Below are 18,665 nucleotides of genomic sequence, written 5' to 3'. Positions count from 1 at the left end.
ACGAGAAATATTATTCTGTGGCTCCATTGGCTCCTCTTTCAGCCTGTTTCCCCCCCCACACACACACACACAATTTTCTTCTAAGAAGGATTCATCTGATGAAGTCATAACAGTGTACCACAACCTGGTTGCTAAAGTTTTCTTTCCTCCCCCAAAATGTATAGCATCCCTGCCCCATGATTAATAATGGCCCCCCTATGAGCTATTCATTTTTCTCTCCTTTATGTTAATTCCCCAGCTTATTGTTTATTGTTTATACTGACCTTGCCTCTGGGTTTCCTGTCCTTCACAGGGCTGGCATCAACTTCCATTCAATCATCATCATGCTTTCCATTTCAAAAGATGACCCAAGAAAACTTGAATAGTTCTGTCACTGCCCAAAAGGTTCATGCCACCACATTAGCTCCACTCAAGAGTGACAGAACTTCTATAAAGCACAGGTATAGCTACATATAGAATGCTAGTCCTTGGTGACTTACACTTTCATGAAGGGGCAATGCATGCAGAAAGGAGCTATACCTGATTATTTATTATCCATTCATTCATACCTATTTCAACCTATTTCAGTCAAAGACTATAGGTGCCTTACAATTCAAAAAAGGAATTATATACATGGGGGGGGTATTACAATTACAAATACTAAAAACATTTTAAAACAATAAAAACATCCATAAATATACATAGCAGCCAAGATACTTGGCCAGTTAGCAATTCAAACAGGAAACCAGGCCTTAACGCATTCAGCACCCCAAGCATTGCAGCACAGCCAGATTATTAGGGCCTTACAAAAGACTGAGGGACATTCTATCTCTGAAGGGTGGATGTTTCATGGAGCAGGAGCCATTGTGGAAAAAGTCCTCTTTTCATCCCTACCAGCCACGCTTTAGCTGAGGAGATCTGCAGCATGCTCATTTTGCTCTATCTGGCTGGATGGAGACAGACTATTGGACTTACGGTTTTACACTAATGTGTCTGTTTATTTGTTTGTTTGCTTGCTTGCTTGCTTGATTGGCTGACTGATTGATTGATTTTTATCCCACATTTATTACTTAATAAGTAACTCGAGGAAATAAACATACCTAATACTCCTTCCTCCTCCTATTTTCCCTATAACGAAAATCCTGTGAGGCGAGGTGAGCTGAAAGTGACTGGCCCAAAGTCACTCAGCCAGCTTTCATACCTAAGGAAAGACTAGAACTCACAGATTCCTGGTTTCTAGCATGGTGCCTTAACCACTAGACAGAGGCACTTATACATAGACGTCTTTATATGGATCTTTGCCTCAGATGTCAACTCTAATGGGTGGATAACAGACTTGGATTCCTCAGGGAGTGACTTATCCTTGCTGTTCATTTTTACATGCCTTTGCATTTCACACATATCTTTTCATTATAGAAAAAGATCACTGTAAAAATTCTAATAGTAATATATAGTTTCCAAAAGAAATCAGAGTAAGTGAATGGAAAAAATTGTGAGAGCGGTGAAAGGGAGAGTTTAAACCATAGATTAATTTCAGCAGGCATAATTTCTTATACTCTCTTAATGCTTAGCAAATATTGCTACCTTCTCTACAAATTAATTAATCTTCACCAGTTTTGAGTAGCTGCCCCAAGATGTGAACTATATGCATTTACCAGGGAGCTCCACTAAGTCAATGGTCCTATTCTTTCCTTGCAATAAACATGAATGAGATGTTGGTCTCAAATCTTGGCAGGTCTAGCTAAAAAGGTTATTAGCATTGTTATTAGCAAAGAGCCCTTCACAAGGTACAGTATAGCTGGTTAGATTTTAAAATGCAATACTATTTTGTTTTCCAACACTGCATATTTTGAGAAAATTTTTTATTTATTTTTAATAGAAAGAAAACCTCATCAAATCAATCAAAACAATTTACAACATGCTGCATGGGTGTTAACATATCTTCTTGTGCATTCACAGAATAAACATCTCTTTCATACATATATCTTATATTATCTTTTCTAACATATCTTTCCATCTAACCAATGATAAAATAAATCCAATATTTTATAATATTGCTTGTCTTCTTGCTCTCTAATTTCAAATGTTAATTTACTCATCTCTGCACATTCCATCATTTTTCTAATTATTTCATCTTGCGAAGTAACTTCTCATTTTTCCAGTTTTTAGCAAACACAATCCTAGCTGCTGTAATAATATTCACAATCAAATATTTTATATCTCTAGTGTATATCTCAGGAATAATTCCCAACAGAAAGACTTCTGGCTTAAAGTCAATACGTTTTTTGATCATTTTTTCTACCACGTGTGTATTTTAGTCCAGTATCTTTTCGCTTCAACTCATGTCCATGACATGTGGTAATATGATCCAGGTGTCTGATGACACTTCCAACATTTTTCAGATTTGTCCTTGAACATTCTAGCAATTCTTGTCGGGGGCAAATGCCACCTGTAAAACATCTTATACAAATTCTCTTTATATACTGTAGACATTGTCATTTTATAATTATACATCCACAATTTCTGCCACGCCTCTAAGTCTATCCCATGACCAAAATTCTTTCCCCAAGCAATCATTGTCTCTTTTACTTGTTCTTCCTCCAATTTCACCTCAACCAACACTATCTGTTTATGCCACAATTAAAAATCAGATTTCAAGATGTTGGATATAAATTATTATTATTATTATTATTTTATTATTATTTATTCGATTTTTATACCGCCCTTCTCCCGAAGGACTCATGGCGGTGTACAGCCAAAGTAAAACAGACAATACAATATACAATTAAAATACAAATTAAAAAACTTATTTTATGATTGGCCTAAAAAACTTTAAAATATATAAAACTAAAACCCCTTAAAATTAATAATAGAAAATTTAAAATCAATAAAATTTAAGCCAGCCCCGCGCGAATAAAAAGATGTGTCTTCAGTTCGCGGCGGAAGGTCCGAAGGTCAGGTATTTGGCGTAAACCCGGGGGAAGTTCGTTCCAGAGTGTGGGAGCCCCCACAGAGAAGGACCTTCCCCTGGGGGCCGCCAGCCGACACTGCTTGGCGGACGGCACCCTGAGAAGTCCCTCTCTGTGAGAGCGTACGGGTCGGTGGGAGGCATGAGGTAACAGCAGGCGGTCCCGTAAGTACCCAGGCCCTAAGCCATGGAGTGCTTTAAAGGTAGTAACCAAAACCTTAAAGTGCACCCAAAAGGCCACAGGTAGCCAGTGCAGTCTGCGCAGGAGCAGTGTTACGCGGGAGCTACGCGAAGCTCCCTCTATCACCCGTGCAGCTGCATTCTGGACTAACTGAAGCCTCCGAGTGCACCTCAAGGGGAGCCTCATGTAGAGAGCATTACAATAATCCAAGCGAGAGGTAACGAGCGCATGAGTGACTGTGCACAAGGCATCCCGATCAAGGAAGGAGCGCAACTGCTGAACCAGGCGAACCTCGTGGAAGGCCCTCCTGGAGACGGCCATCAAATGATCTTCAAACGACAGCCGTTCATCCAGGAGGACACCCAAGTTGTGCACCCTATCCTTTGGGGCCAATAACTCGCCTCCAACAGTCAGCTGCAGCTGCAGCTGACTGAATCGGGGTGCCGGCATCCACAGCCACTCCGTCTTGGAGGGATTAAGCTTGAGCCTGTTTCTCCCCATCCAGACCCGTACGGCCTCCAAACACCGGGACAGCACTTCAACAGCTTCATTGGGGTGGCCCAGGGTGGAAAAGTACAGCTGAGTATCATCAGCGTACAGCTGGTATCTCACCCCAAAGCCACTGATGATCTCACCCAACGGCTTCATATAGATGTTGAACAGAAGGGGCGAGAGGATCGACCCCTGCGGCACCCCACAAGTGAGGCACCACACTGCATAACATGTTATAGTTATCTGCATAACTATAACAAAAAAAAATTAAAACTTCAAAAAGTGACAGTATTTGTAAGCCATTTTATTTCTAAAAAATCTCTAACATTAATTTTAAGAATACATATTATATCAAAGTAATGGCTTCTATCTTTTGAAATTTATGATTTCTTTTTGTAGTAATCAATATATAAAGTCCCATCTCAGGCAGAAATATTTCAGATCTAACTCTTTTCTAATGCACGTATGTTGAAATTTCTCAATAATAGCTAAAATGAATGAAAAAATACATTGCATTTACATGCTATAATGCCAAATTAATTTTATGTATTTCTGTCTGTGATTCTATTTATTATTCTGTACATCCATCAGTCAATCAATTATAGACCCATACGGCATTTCCTCCTATATAATAATACATTTTACAATGGAATTTGTATTGAAGAACTAGACATAATTTTTGCAATTACAAAGATAGACCAATTGAATGGCCTGTGCATGTTTTTATATAATTTTTTATTTTTATTGCTGCCATAATTAAAGTATTCTTTAGGTAAATGAACTAAAAAACTGGGTTCATCAACCGTTGTATAAAGTAGCAGATCTTCAAGAAGCTTCAAGTTAACTGAATAGCATGTCAGTCTGGATATTCTCCATTCTTACAAAGTTCTTTGTATTTTGAGAGGTTATTTTAAGATCATCAATCCCATGTATTAAGAAGCATAGCTGAAAATCAAGTCTAAACACTATATTGTTATTGTATGTTATATATATGTTCAGGGATCCTTTAATTAAATAAGCAGCAACAACAGCAACAGCAATAAAGAGATGGACTCCCTTAGTTTTATGATGTTTGTTCTGGAGTTCATCTTTCTGATCTCTTTGTAGGAGCCTGTCAACTCTCATTCCATTATCAGGATCTCTCTGTCTAGATCATGACCTCCACCAGTATCTCCAGGGTTTGTGCCCCAAATAGAAATCAAGCCCACTAATATACCTAGAAAGTGTTTCTTTTTTATACTGAAATCCCCATAGATGCTGTGCCTTGGAATGGCAATGGTATGCTATAAAATGGCAGGCTCATGTATTAATAGCATATTAGCTGTATTAATAGCATATTAGCTGGCTTTCCTTAAGGTTACTCATTCATTTACACAAAAAGACTTTCTAGTCACAGATAATTAAAGCTAGTTACATAGAGACACCTCCCAAAGTAGACTTTTCAGGCAACACTTACTAGAGAGTGTTCTAGTAGATTAGTATAGGAAGGAAAAGTTGTCCCAAATCCCAAGCTTTTGAAGTGCATGTGAATCTGCTATTGGTTACATTTGGCTGAAGTCAGGAGGACGAGTGACACTGTAGATAGAAATTCTGTGGACCAATTTTTAAAAGTAAATTCCACTAATGTTTATTAAATATAATTAGGTCTAAGAGGATTATTATCTAGTTCAGATACAAAAAAAAAGTTGTATACATGCATTCAACATGTACATGAAAAGGAAAATATTTTTTTCCTATAATTTTATAAATTATTTTTCCCCCTGCTCTTATAAAGAAACCCTGCAAAACTAATATCTGCTTATGCATATTCTAAATGTTTTGCAGAATAAAGTTTAATGAAAGGTCATCTTTTGATGTTTTGGAATTTGAGGTGAAATTCGTGAACCTGGAAACTATGTGTTGGACATTTTCCCATACTTATAATATCCAATTGCTCTGAAATACTTACCAATAGCAATAGCATCCAACTATTGCCATTGTTAATCTAGACTTACATCTATTGTTGGCAACATTCATTTACATTTTTTCTGCATTTTTTCAAGTATTTTCAGTTTAAAGGAAAAGAAAGGAGCTCTTTTTCTTTCCTCAAAAGACAAGAAATTTCTAACTGCACATTTTACAGACACCATATTGTAGAAGAGGTACATGGAAACATTCTGTTTCTCATCATACAATCAACTTATATCTCTATGCTTCAACTGAAAGTCAAGAAAAAATGTAACTAGGAAATTCTCCCCCTGAGCTTATTTAGATCAGACAACAGGAATAATCAGTGAGATAACAGTTAGAATGATGAAAACCTGAAGACAATAGTAACCACGCTTTCCACCATTCCACAAGAGTAAGCCATAAACACACAGTGTGTTTCCAAGTGGAAGAGTCTCACATTTTTATCTTCTTATCAAGTATTAGAATTGTTAGAAATAAACAAACTATTAGAAATCAATTCTAATTTATGAGATAAAACATGTCAGGCTCCTCCACAAGAATGACATTTACGTGAGAATTCACAGCATTTTATTTTCATGTTATAGGTACAGTATATTTGACTGAAGCTGAAGAAAATAAAAATTAATCTATGAATGCTTAATTTGGAGACATTATTCCAACTCGTATTCAATGGGTAGGCATTTGTCTGCTAGGAAATATTTTGTGAAGGACTTATTTGTATTCCCTTATTTCTGTCTTATTTATAAATGCTATCAAAGGACTATTATTGATATTTAGATTTTTTGCTGTACTCTAGAATATTTTTTCAATTAATGCCTGATATTTTTTTTACCCCAGAAGTATATCTATCTGTAAAGTTTCAAATTTGTCAAATTTGTCTTCTTAACAAAAGAAACAATATTTTAACATGAACTATTAATTCCGGTCATATAGTAATGACAATGAGTGACCTTCGGCCAGTCACTTTCTCTCAGCCCAACTCACCAGAAAGGCTTGTTGTGGGGAAATTAGAAGGAGGAAAAAGTATTGGGTATATTTGCTGCTTTGAGTCATTTATTTTTAAAATAATAATAACGGTGGAATAAAAATAAATAAATAAATTGAATCTCTCTGCTATTCAAATTCAGGATCAGCTTCTCCGTGCACTGTTTCAGTATTGGCAGACAGCAATATCAATATCTACTGATAGCAGAGTGAGAGATGGTCATATTCCAAAAGCTTTGCTGAATTGCTCCACCTGGCTTTTCTTAATTCATTCCCTGCCAGAGCTGGAGGAAAGCTGAAAATGAAGGAAGATGAACTGTGTGAAGAGAGATGCATCTTTGTTTGGTTGTAGTTTGATAGGAAATGATGAAAAACATCTGGCGTTATGAAAATGTCCAGTCCAAGTCTCTGTTTACTGAACTCTCTACAAATACCAGCATCTGTCACCAAGGAATCACAGAAGGGCCTTCTATCCTATCACGAGATCTTGATGGCATGTCCAAGAGCTTCTCCCTAGGGTGTTCAATTGGCTAAAGTATTGGTGAAAGAGAGGAAGAAAAGTGACTCCAGTTTAAGCAAAAAATATATTCATAAAGAAGTATGAGTGATTGAATAAGAGGCTTTTTAAGAAGCTGCCAAGGTTTTGGATCAGCAGGATTTTGAAGGAAAGAAGAAAAGAAACAAAATTGATGCATAAAATATATATGAGGAATTTCACAACTACCATTTAAGTCAATATAACTTATATTCCTAGATTAGTTTCAATACTAGTGTACTATGTTCATGCTATACAATTTGCCTCTGGAGCATAGGGGAAACTTGTTATAGCCAGTCTTTCATATTTCTCTCGGATTAGCACTTGAATCTGTTCTTTCGAAAAGGGAAGCTTACAACTTCATTCTTCATTCAGAGACATAGTTATACTTCAAACTGGAATCATTTGCCCTATTTAACAATAAGGGACAGAGTAATAACTTGTCACTGCACTTTTAAATGTAAACTGTATAAAATATACGGCACAATAATAAAAATGTCCATCTAAACTGTCTTCCCTATGTGCCCACTTATCCCTACATCTCTCTTTAGCTTGTCTTTCAATGAATTTTATTTTAAAATCAAACTTGAGGAACCTCTGGACTTCCACATATGGTTGGACTACAGTTTCAAAACATTGTCAAGGAAAGGGGGAATTGTAGTCCAAGAACATCTCAGTCCATTCTTGTCTCTCAGAGATGTAGGTCTTCTGGGCTCACAGCTACTACCAGAAAGGCAGATGGAAGTTATATGGGGGGGCAGGGTTGCCCACTCCAGCTGGAGCACAAATGTGGCCCTTTTTGGAACAGGAGTAACTTGGCTAAAGTGACCCTTTCCTTTATGATCAAATAGACTACAGGAATAGATCCTCCATGGACTTGATTTTGAAGAGTACTTGGAAATTACAGTAGGTTCCAAATGCAGCAGTTTCCCTACTGTTTGGCTTTATCACTAGCATTATATTACCCCTCTTTTTCTGGCTTTGTATTAGTTATCAAAATTTTGGGGGTGCAATTCTAACTTTTGATATGGTTTTGCATCTGGGAATTTTCAAGATTGCCTTCAGCAGCTGGATCAGTCCACCCAAGAAATCCTGGGAGAAGCTGTTCTCACAGTACCCCATGCTCATGAAGTGAAGGGTGCTGAGCCCAGGAAATATTACTTTTATCTCATAGTAATTACATGATGGAAAAGTTTCCCTCTAGAGTTTTTCTGGCTTCATCTCTGAATACTTTCAGAAATGTAAAGGTCAAACTCTCCCTGAAGGGCTTTTGAGAATGATTGTTTGTCATCTTCATTCAGATGTTATTTGTTTTGGGGGTGTGTTTTTTAATTGTGTGACTTCTTTTGAATTTTAGTATTTGTTGTAAAGCACCCTGTGTATAGGAGATTCAGAGGTTTGATACATGTTCTTTACCATCACCACTATCACTAATAACAAGTCAATTTGGCCACTGAAATTTTATACCCAAATAATTTTATCTGATCTCTTTTCAGTTAATAAGAAAATGATGATATTCCCCCTTCTCTGATATGCAATGTAGACCAATGTGACCTCACAGAGATTTTGAGAAAGAGTAGCTGTGGGTGAAGAGGGAATTTAAACAAAGGTTCTCTGGTTGCAAATGGGATCTCTTGACTCTTGGCCACTATTGAAATGGATGGGAGCAATATGCTGAAATCACTTTTTCTTTTCTTTTCTTTCTTTTTTTTGTCTCTTACAATTTACAGAAGTAATGATAGGGTTATCCCATTTAGGATTGGAAACCTGGATGAAGTTTTTCCCTGCTCTTAATCTAGTTTGCTTTCTTCACCTACTAAATGATAATAACATGAAGATTTTGCACATAAGATTTTTGTCAAAACCAATTATATACAAGTTTTTGAATAACAGCTATTAGAGAGGGGGGAGGAGAGGGATGGAAGGGAGGGAGGAAGAGAAGGAGAGGTAGAAAGAATGCAAGGAAATGAGGCTGTCTGTTTGCCAATCGCAGCTATTAAATTCAAGGGCATTTTGCATTGATTTCTATCAGACATTGATCAGAGCCTCTTGGTTTGGGAGTTGTATAATGAGATTAGTCTGGAAGATTAACTTGAAAAGAGTCCCTTATTTGGGGTTGAAGTTCTTCAATATATTTCTTGGTCCCTCTTTTTAAATTAAGGCTTTATAAAAGCAATGTTGTTTTTGCAACAATTTTAAAGTAATATATCAATAGGTGTCAGGGCACTGTCCTTTTCTTATGCATAAAAGCAAAGAACACACTATTCATGGATGCGGGAGGTTGATATATCCTTTTTCAATTGAACTAGCCCCATGGAAAGCAAAAATATTAACTTCAAGACTGTTGGAATGTCAGATGATGCACAGGTACCTGTTTTTTGGCCTAAGCAGTTTACAGGCTACTTGCCGCAAAAAGACGGACTTTACTCTCTATATCGCTGAAAGGTTGTAAAACTGAATTAAATAGCCAAACAAGGTGCTAATCCTATACAAGTGCTATGTAAAGAATGAAGGTGTTAGCCTGTTATTTTTGAAACATTTGTTTATTAATTTAAGGCATAAATGAGTACACTTAATTTACAAATCTAAATAGACAACTTGGAAAAAATAATAGCTCAATATTTCCTGTTGTCATCTTCTTTTTTGGGCTGATATTTAACAATCAATACAATTGATTTATTTTTCATCTACAAAGCAGATACAGCCAAAGCAATATTTTAAGCCATTTTCTTTCCTTTTCTGCTTCATTCTTGTTACAAAAGAACGCCATTTTTAAACTCCTAAGATTTTATATTTACCAATCCCCATATTTTTTTTCTGCAGCAATATCATTTAAAAAGAAAAAATATCATGTCATTTTATTTTGACTAATTAGTATTCTTCAAAATTCTCAGTTCTGGATTATAGAGTGGGCAGGAAAAACTCGTTTTATTGGGAATCAAGAAGAATGCAAAGAACTTAGGAACGTTGCCTAAAATTAGATACGTCCGTGGATAAAGAGGAGGGGGAGAATTCTGTAAAATAGCCACATATTTACAGCTATAATGTTATAGTTTGGGACACACTAAAGAGGAGGAAACAGCAGTTTGGAGCAGAATTTGATCTTCCGAATTATTTCCGAGTCCAAGTCTTTACATAATTAGACGTCTCTGGTTTTTCTTTCCAGCCATATGAAATTGATTTGGGCTGAGCCCCAAAGGATAGCTAGTTGCAAGAAGAAAGGTGAGCAACCGATTTCGTTCCTTGACAGTAAGGAGTTGGATAGTCGGGCGGTCAGTCTGAGTGAAATACTTTACGCACGCACTCTTTAGAGGCGTCGCACCGGTCAAGCGTTTGTTTTGAGTCTCCTCCCGCTTCATTTTTCTCATTCCGCTTTTTTCTCCGCTTTCTCCAACATGCACGAACATACCCAGTGCAATTTTCTTCTTTTCTATAGAAAGAACCCCTTACCAATATTTTCCAGCGCAAGAAGCGCGATGGGTTCTACTTTTTTTTTTTTTTTTTTTGAATTGCCATTGCCTTGCCGAAGTGTTCGTGTCGGTTCCGGCAGTTTTCCACCATGGACACAACCCCCAACGTAGTCAGACCTGGGTTAAATTAAATCCGGACGTTAAAGATTTGGGCAAAGAGAGACTAAAGGCGGAGTTCTATCGCCAACAGTATTGTAAGCACCTCTGCTCTCAACTCCCTCACATCGCCTCGCTTTTCCTCGGCCGCTCCCTAGCAAACGGGGCAGCTGGGCTGAAATAAAAAGCCTGGATGGGCCACGCAAGCAACTTGGAAGCCCCGGTTCCAGTAGGCAGCCCAACCAACCTTCATCAGGGGAGCCCAAGCTTTCCCACCGAAGTCCTGCATTTGAAATCAGGGAAAAGAGGACCTGGGAGAAATTCGGGTGCACACCAGCCCTAGACTAAAACAGCTACATAGTATGCTGGGCGGACTGGAGGAAAACAAGGGGAAAGTTACAGAGCTGTTGTTGATTTAATTATCAACAATTTAAATTTCAATCAATTTAATTAATTGATTTAATTTGGACATATCCAAAATCCAGGCGTGCTTACCCGCCGTTTAGTCATACATATATTCTTTACTTTTTAAAAATATATCCAGATTCTCTGCTTATGTTATTGTTGTTTGTATTTTATTTTTATTCTTAAGGAGCTATTATTTTATAGATTAGTATTTATGTAAACAAAGTCACCACCACCACCCCAAAAAGTGTATTTGGCTACTAACATAAAGTTGGAAAACAACCTGTGTGAGACACCTTAGATCTGCCCCTGATTTTTAAGCTTAGAAGCCAGGGAATGCTCCTCTCGAATAAGCATGCAAAGAAACATATTTATCTGTCTTTCTGTTATCTGTTTATCATGTAGATAGGTGTTTGTTCTCTGGAGACTTTAAGCATTACTAGACCATTAGAATAAACATAAAAATAATGTCAGAAAATGCAAAAGCACCAAGCTAAACTCTGATCATTTCTAGAAACTATTATGCTATAATAAAAGTTAGTCCCCCTCAAACGTGATCTGCCACTAGAAAGAGGCTAATAAATTCCCATTAAGAATGCATTTATGCAGTGATTAGCTGACCTCTGACCTCTGAAGAGTTGTTGCAATTAGCCACAACGTGCAGCACCTTCAAATGTTCGGTTTTTGTGGAATCCCACGGTCCCTTCCTCTAAGCTTCGGAACTCAAATTCGCTGGTGCGTGCATATAGATACACACGTTGTCCTGAACCTAGTCAAGCCGATATACTTTAAGCACTAAAACATGAAAAACAAAGTATTTCATATTCACAGGGTTGCAGATCCCGATAGAAATGTTAAATAAAAATAAAAATGCTTAAAGCCAACTTCCTGCTAACATCAACAGGACTTTCTCTTCCCAGGAAAATAGTCTGCATTACAATATTTATCTTTTTAAAATATTTTGATGTGGTGCATCTTTTTCTTTCCTTCATTTTGAAAGCTGCCACTTATTTTCATTAACACTGAACCAAAACAAGAATTCAGAGGAAAAAGAGAAAAGAGCAAGAAAGTGTTAGTGGAAGATTTTTTTGGTGGTTTTAAAATAAAGGTACAGTAAAACTGTTATCTTAATGAACAAGAGGTTGGAGAAAAAAAACTGTAAAGGCACATGTCTGTATCTTTGTATGTATAAATAATTGTTGCCTTTAGCAGTGAGCGAGATAAACCGCTGGGACTCATTCTAAAGTGACCCATCACTGAATTCATTTCTGCTTGAACTTTCAGTGAACCTGAGATTAAACAGGGTGATCAGCTAAGCAGTTTGTTGTTTGCTGCTTTTTCAACCACCCTTTTCAGACTGAGTAAATATTGATTGCTTTCAGTCTGATTGCCTAGAGAAAAACATCTTTGTGCAAAATCTGAAACTAAATTTTAAGGATGATAATCAAAAATAGGCTTCGGGGTTGTTGTTTTTTAAAGTATCCAGATTACCCAAAAGAAAAACAAACCTAATTAATCCGATTTGGATGAGCAAAGACAATTTTTAAAAGAACTACTATTTATTTGTTTATTGGCATACCAGGGAAAGGTGAGTGTGGATCTATCCCAAATTCTATCATCAGTGAAGAAGAGAAGAGTACATCAATTCATGAGAATTGATCGATTAATGGTTGGGACTAATCCATCAATTAACTATATTACATGAATTCAGTTATGTGGATTTGTGTAAGCAGCAATAGACACAGAAAGGACCAGTGACAAAAATTACACAAGTTCTGTTTTAGGCAAAATATACTTCCTACTTAGTCTAAAAGAAACTATTATCTTTATTGTCCAGCGGATCAATTTTCTGGCTCTCCACAGCCATATTAATGATTAGTCAATTAAATTCCTACCCACTTCCTTGGGAGTAATATCTTGGTGTGTGTGTGTGAGAGAGAGAGAGAGAGAGAGAGAGACAGAGAGAGAGACAGAGAGAGAGAAAGAGAGAGAGAGAGAGAGATGTCAGATATTCAAGTTGATTGATGGACCTTTTGATCAATAATCTCTAGAACAAACTTAGAAGAAATCTGTGCCACTTCTTGGTGAACTGATTTTTTTCTTCTTCTACAGTTAATTGGCTTTCAGTCAATTATATTATAAGTTATTTATTTCAGATTTATCACTTATTTTCTGGAAAATTATAGTTCAGAGATTACTTAGAAAGAAATGCCTTCAGGTGTACCTGGGAATGAGTTATTTATTTTTCAAAGAAGGCTTCCTTTAAGGTGGCATTTGTTCCAATAAATATTCTGGCTATTAACATCCTTCTATGAACCCCTCCTTTCCACCCTCACAGGACACCTCTGGAGCTGCTGAAAGGAGTTTTAAAGCAGCTGATACCAAGCCCTTGATCTTCTCTTCCTTTCCTCCAGCTACCTTAAGAAAAGACTGAAAAGAATCAGATAGTCACTGAATTTTGCTTGAAAGATTTCATTCACCCTCCCCATTGGCACGTAGATGCCACTTGAAAGCTTTTGGCAAATGGCATTTGTTTAGCTTTGAGGCCTTATCCTAATCAACAAAAGGGGAAAGTATAAGACAAGCAAGGAAGCCAAGAGGAGCTGGTGGGGGGAGGGAGAGATCGAAGAGCCAAAAGTGAAAGGAGCTCTGGTCTCTTTCGTGCTTTGAAGTTGCCCAAAGTGGTAGGTAGAAGGCCTTGAGAAAAGGGGTTCAGCAATCCCGGGTTTTACTCTTGCCCTGGCAATAGGCCTGAAATAGCTGCAGATCAAGGCTTGCTTATGCTGATGTTGTGGGAGAAAGACAACCATTGGTGCTTGGCCACCCGAAATCTTTGGGCTTCCAAACTCTCCTGCTTTATCTCTGGGGCAGGACTCCTAAAAGCCTCTTTAAGAAGCTGCAAGGCTTTTACAATTAAATTCTAGTAATGCAATTTTTTCAAACTGAAAGCGGCTATTGTAAAATGCAAACGATGCTTTGCATTCTTTCCATTATGATGAACCCACATTTTTATGCAACTTGTGATAGAAATCACAAAGAAAGGAAGGAAGTTCCTCCAGTGAATCGGCTCTACAGGTTTTTAAATAAAAGACCTGTATTTTTTTTTTCCAGTGAGAACTTGACATCTTCCTCAACCAGTTTTTTTCCTAATGGCTGGGGAAATTTGGCCAGGGTTACAGGACCTCCTGAGATGACACTCTGGGAAGAATTGTTCTGGAAGAGGAGGAGGAGCTCTTCAGCTGGCTATTTCTTGCCTGCTCCCGGCTTGTCCTCCAAAGTTTGTGCCTGGAAGATCTTTCTGGAAATTTAGAAGAAAGGAGGGGGAAAGCTGTGCTTCTTGGGGTCCTCAGAGACAAGGAAATATAAATCTCTTCACTAGTGGCTTGGGATGTGAGGCAAGATCAGCTGAAGACAGCTTCGGCTTTTGAAGAGGACTTAGTTTATACATAGGTCAATATGCAGTTCGAGGTGAAAAGGTTAGCACTTGACCCAGAAAGCTCCCACCACAGTGGGAAGAGCTGGAATTTGGTTCATTGGCCTTCTTTTTCCTAGTAAAAGATCAGCCAGTTCTCTCTAGGGTCTCCACTGATCTGGCTGGGTTTAATCTTCAAGGCCTGGAAGCCGAAGGTGGCAAGAATTTGACTTGCACCAAACATGGGAGAGAGAACTGATTGGTTAGGCTTCTCTTCCTAAGAAAGAACGAAAACAAATAAGAGCCTGCTATAGGATTATATTTATTTCAGAGATTTCTAGGACCCGTAAAATCCTGCTCTGGATTCCATTCTCTTCCCCCGCCCCAAACAGAATCTCAGAAGCTTGAATGATTGTACAGAAAATATCAGAAGCACTCAATCACAAAAGACAACTGATAAAACTCAGTGTTAACTTAGTACACCAAAACTTTGTGCATCATGCAAAGTTCCCTACACAAATCACATGAACTGTACATTCCTTTGGGCCAATTACCACATTCAGAAGTTCAGCTGAAAAATCTAAGGAAAGATAAATGGGAAATCGCTAGCAGGCCTGGTCTCTCCATTTTCTGCATAAGTTTTGGGTCAAGAATAATTCCATAGAGATTGTGGGAAAGAAAATAGTGGGCAGACCTTAATAAGCAAGGTTTCTTTTTAAAAAATTAGTGCAATTTCAACATTTTTATCTAACTATTTTGAAGGAAGAATATTAGTCTATGATTTTTTTTTTGAGGTATCTGATTGAGTTGAACACATCTTTGATCATGACAACTTCACTTTTTGCTATAAAATCGAATAGTGTTTTGAGAACATAACCACCCTGTTTTAAATTTATAATCAATCTAAACATTTCTAGAAAATCTGTAAAAAGATAGATCTCTTAAACAAAATATTTACAAACAACTCATACACACACAAAAAACAGGTACATTAAATTAAAGCATGAACTTTTTAGAAGTCATGTAAACGCTTTCAATAGTGCATCTCTTTTTGGAACTGCGAACCTCTTTGTCTCTGCCATGGAGGAAAACCTACATAAATGTTCTTTGGCAACTTCATTCTAGTCTATCAACATTTATCATTGTGGTAATCATTTTTTGACTTTTCTCACAAATAGTCTAGAGATGGGAGACACCTAAATAAATCTTTGTACTTAGCACTGAGGAGAAAAAAGCCTGATGCTGAATTAAGGACACCTTCAGTCTTAAAATAAGACTATGATCCTGAACTGTTGGGGCCTATTCCAGACAAAATTAGCTTTTAGCTAAATCTCAGTGATATTATGCCACAAAGTCCTTTTCTATTATTTCTCAGTACCCTAACTCAGTAGTCCTGGATTATGCCCACCAGTTTGGAAGAAGGTTCAAGGAAAAACCAGTGAGATTTGCTTCCAACAAGTTTCAGTATGGGATGTCAATTGTTTGAGGGATGCAATAAGAAAAGATTTGATCTGGAACCCAATATGACAAGAGAAGGGTCCCCTTCAGTCTTTACAAAAGTAGGGTTGGAACATTATCTACTACTCTAGAGCTGAACATAGGGGGCCAGGGAATGAAAAATGAATAACTATGGAGCTCAATTTGAGGTAGTCAGGGTATCTGAGGTAGAAGAAGTAGGAGAGGGGGTACATGGGGATGAGCTGGACTTTTCAGAGGAGTCCTCTGCCTTCTCTTCACTTCCAGTTGGAGTGATTGGAGAGATGGGCAGCAAGCCCTCTTTCTCCCTCTTCTTCTGCTTCATCCTGCGGTTCTGGAACCAGATCTTGACCTGGGTTTCATTGAGTTGCAAAGAGGCTGCTATCTCTACCCTGCGTGCTCTGGTAAGATATTTGTTGAAGTGGAATTCTTTCTCCAGTTCCGTCAACTGTTTGGTGGTGAAATTGGTGCGAACTGTGTTGGGTTGACCCACATAACCATACTCTCCAGCTTTTCCTGAAGAAAAAAGAAAGCAACAGCAGCCATAAATCACACAAGCACATCTTGCTGCATATAAGCATGGATTCAAGGCCTTAACTGAAAGTTGGCATTTATCAAGGCATGACTCCAGTAGTTGCTAGGTGCAAAGGAAGATGCTTTCTGGACTAATTCTATGCATGTTTACTCCAAAGCAGGGTCTATTTGAATCAGTAAGAAATAACTTCATCATGCTTGGCTTCTGCATATCATCCTGACAACCGTGCCTCATAAGAACCATTTAGATAGGCCAGGCAAACCAGGTTGATTCAAAACCAATGCGGGGCACATTTCCTTTAGCAGAGCTGCTCACATTTAACAATTTAACATGGTGCAGAGAGTAATGTCCACTTTAGGGTAACCTGTTGCCTTTGGGACCCAAGTACCCCTTTCCATCTGATACCTAGGACAGCCAGGCCAGTCTGCAAAACAGCAGCTATTCAAATTCTAGAGTGCCTCAACCACCCAGAAAACGAGGACTAACCTGTTTTAGGAGGGTTTCTCTTCACTTTCATCCAGTCGAAAGTCTGGGCTGGTGGAGAAACTTCCGAAGAAGGAGAAGTGCAGCTTTCTGGATGGGCGGAGTGGAGAGGAGATAAGGGGTGGCTGAAATTAGTGAGGGTTAAATTCTGCTGCTCCTCTCCGAAAGAGGGATGAATGTACTGAGTAGAACTGGTTGTGCCCCCACCATAACTCTGGGGATTCTGGACCATGGAGGAAGAGACATTTCCCGAGTAGAGAGTAGGAGCGCATGGGGAGTAGCCCCCGCTGATTTCCGCCTCTTGGCTGAGTGGGTAATGGCCATAACCTCCCGCAGTGAAGTTTTGCGTGCCATAGCCGGACCCGCAACTGGGGTGCGAGAAGGACATCCCCAAATTGGGGTGATGTTGGTAGGCGGTACCAGCCTGGTGGTGGTGGGGATGGGGGCTTATCTGAACTCCCCTGCCCACCAGAAAGCGATCGTCCCCGTTGCAGCTATTGGCGCTGACAGCACACGACTGAAAAGTGGTTGTAATCCCATGGTCGGGGTGGTGGTGGTGGTGGTGGCGGTGATAGGCACGGGAAGCGCAAGTGGTGGGCTCGCCGTTGAGGATGGGCGGATAATCGAGGAAGGAATTCATCCTTGCCGTGTCCATCTATCACCGATTGACCGGCTCTTCGAAGTCCTGGGTGACCGTGCCAACTTTCTCACTTCCTCCATGGGGGCCAGAAGAAAAATGATATGAATGTACAGTGAGGCGGTGACCACGTGAGGGCGGCAGCCAATGATTGCTGCGGCTGCCAAAGTTGCCCAGTTCCTTCCTGGTGATGGATCACCCTGGCTGTGGCATTTAAATTCTGAGCGCCCCTTCATCAAGGTGACGCCAGACACCGCCGCCGCCGCCGCCTCCCTCCCTCCCTCCCACTCTCTTCTCAGCCAGCTTGTTGGGCTTGGAGAGCTGGGCCGGCGAGCCAGTGTGCGGCCAAGCGCTCAACCTGGAGCAGCCGCCGCGGGAACAACAGCAGTAAGAACAGAAAGCACTGAACGGCCGCCGGAGGGAGCTGCTCCAGCGTGAATTGAAGGACACAGAGCCTGCAGGTAGGCAAAGGCGCTCGCCATCAAATCGGTTGCCGCTTCTACGGCACCTTCTCCCAGGTGTAGAACACCCGGGCTGGGGGAAATCTAAAGGCCCGACTTTACAGGGAGAAGGAGATTGTCCGGCCAAGGGGCAGCCGGTATCCATCCCCCTTCACTCGGGACGGTCCGAACCTCGGGCGAACCAGCAAGAGTTAATGGCGCGTAGTCCAACCTCCCGCGGCTATTTGCATGGAAATAAGGCGCAACGCCATTGTTTTTTCCGCGGACGCGGGTTCTGAATATCCAAGAAGGGCGGTGACTGTGGGGAAGTAAGTGACTGAATTAAAGTCAAGGCTCTAGGCTTAGTCTGAGGGCTTCTGCTGATGCTTGACGCCGTTTGGTGCGGAAAGGAAGCGCTTACAAAGGCTGCCATTGGCAGCGATCTTTCGTTTTGCCCAGCTCAGTAGCTGAAGAGGCAGAGCGCCTGTGCAAACACTCGGCCTCCTCTCCCCCCACCCATCTCTTTCCCAGTTTTCGACCTACCTCTCTCTGCCAATCACGCGCAGTCTCGCCTGCCTCTTCCTTCCCTCTTTTCCCCTCCCCATTGGCTGCACACCCGGTT

The 18,665-nt window shown here is 39.6% G+C and overlaps 2 protein-coding genes across 4 annotated transcripts in view; both read right to left on the bottom strand.

Moving 5' to 3' along the window:
* SKAP2 (src kinase associated phosphoprotein 2) overlaps window positions 1-18,665 on the bottom strand; it is a 317,205-nt gene that overhangs the window by 238,389 nt on the left and 60,151 nt on the right. The gene's annotated exons all lie outside the window — the stretch shown is intronic.
* On the bottom strand, window positions 9,513-17,651 carry HOXA1 (homeobox A1). 2 transcript variants are annotated; one of them, XR_009154905.1, is made up of 3 exons: window positions 16,970-17,651; window positions 11,682-16,464; window positions 9,513-10,676 (listed from the first exon to the last, which is right to left on the bottom strand). XR_009154905.1 is itself a non-coding variant. In XM_058180971.1 (2 exons), exons 1-2 carry the CDS (start codon window positions 17,619-17,621, stop codon window positions 16,109-16,111), a joined length of 1,008 nt encoding a protein of 335 aa, XP_058036954.1. In that variant the 5' UTR covers window positions 17,622-17,651; the 3' UTR covers window positions 9,513-16,108. The 2 variants fall into 2 exon arrangements, 1 of the variants encoding a protein (XP_058036954.1); XM_058180971.1 differs by having other exon boundaries at window positions 9,513-16,464.

Source organism: Ahaetulla prasina, chromosome 4 (assembly GCF_028640845.1).
Source record: "Ahaetulla prasina isolate Xishuangbanna chromosome 4, ASM2864084v1, whole genome shotgun sequence".
NCBI classification, from domain to species: Eukaryota; Metazoa; Chordata; class Lepidosauria; order Squamata; family Colubridae; genus Ahaetulla; species Ahaetulla prasina.
Note: the sequence above shows the minus strand (reverse complement) of the source record. Positions and strands in the feature narration are given on the sequence as shown.

Coding starts and splice junctions, on each gene's coding strand:
- HOXA1 (XM_058180971.1), bottom strand. CDS start 17,621: ATGGACACGGCAAGGATGAATTCCTTCCTCGATTATCCGCCCATCCTC. Junction 16,465..16,969: donor GAGAAACCCTCCTAAAACAG/GTTAGTCCTCGT, acceptor TTTTTTCTTCAG/GAAAAGCTGGAGAGTATGGT.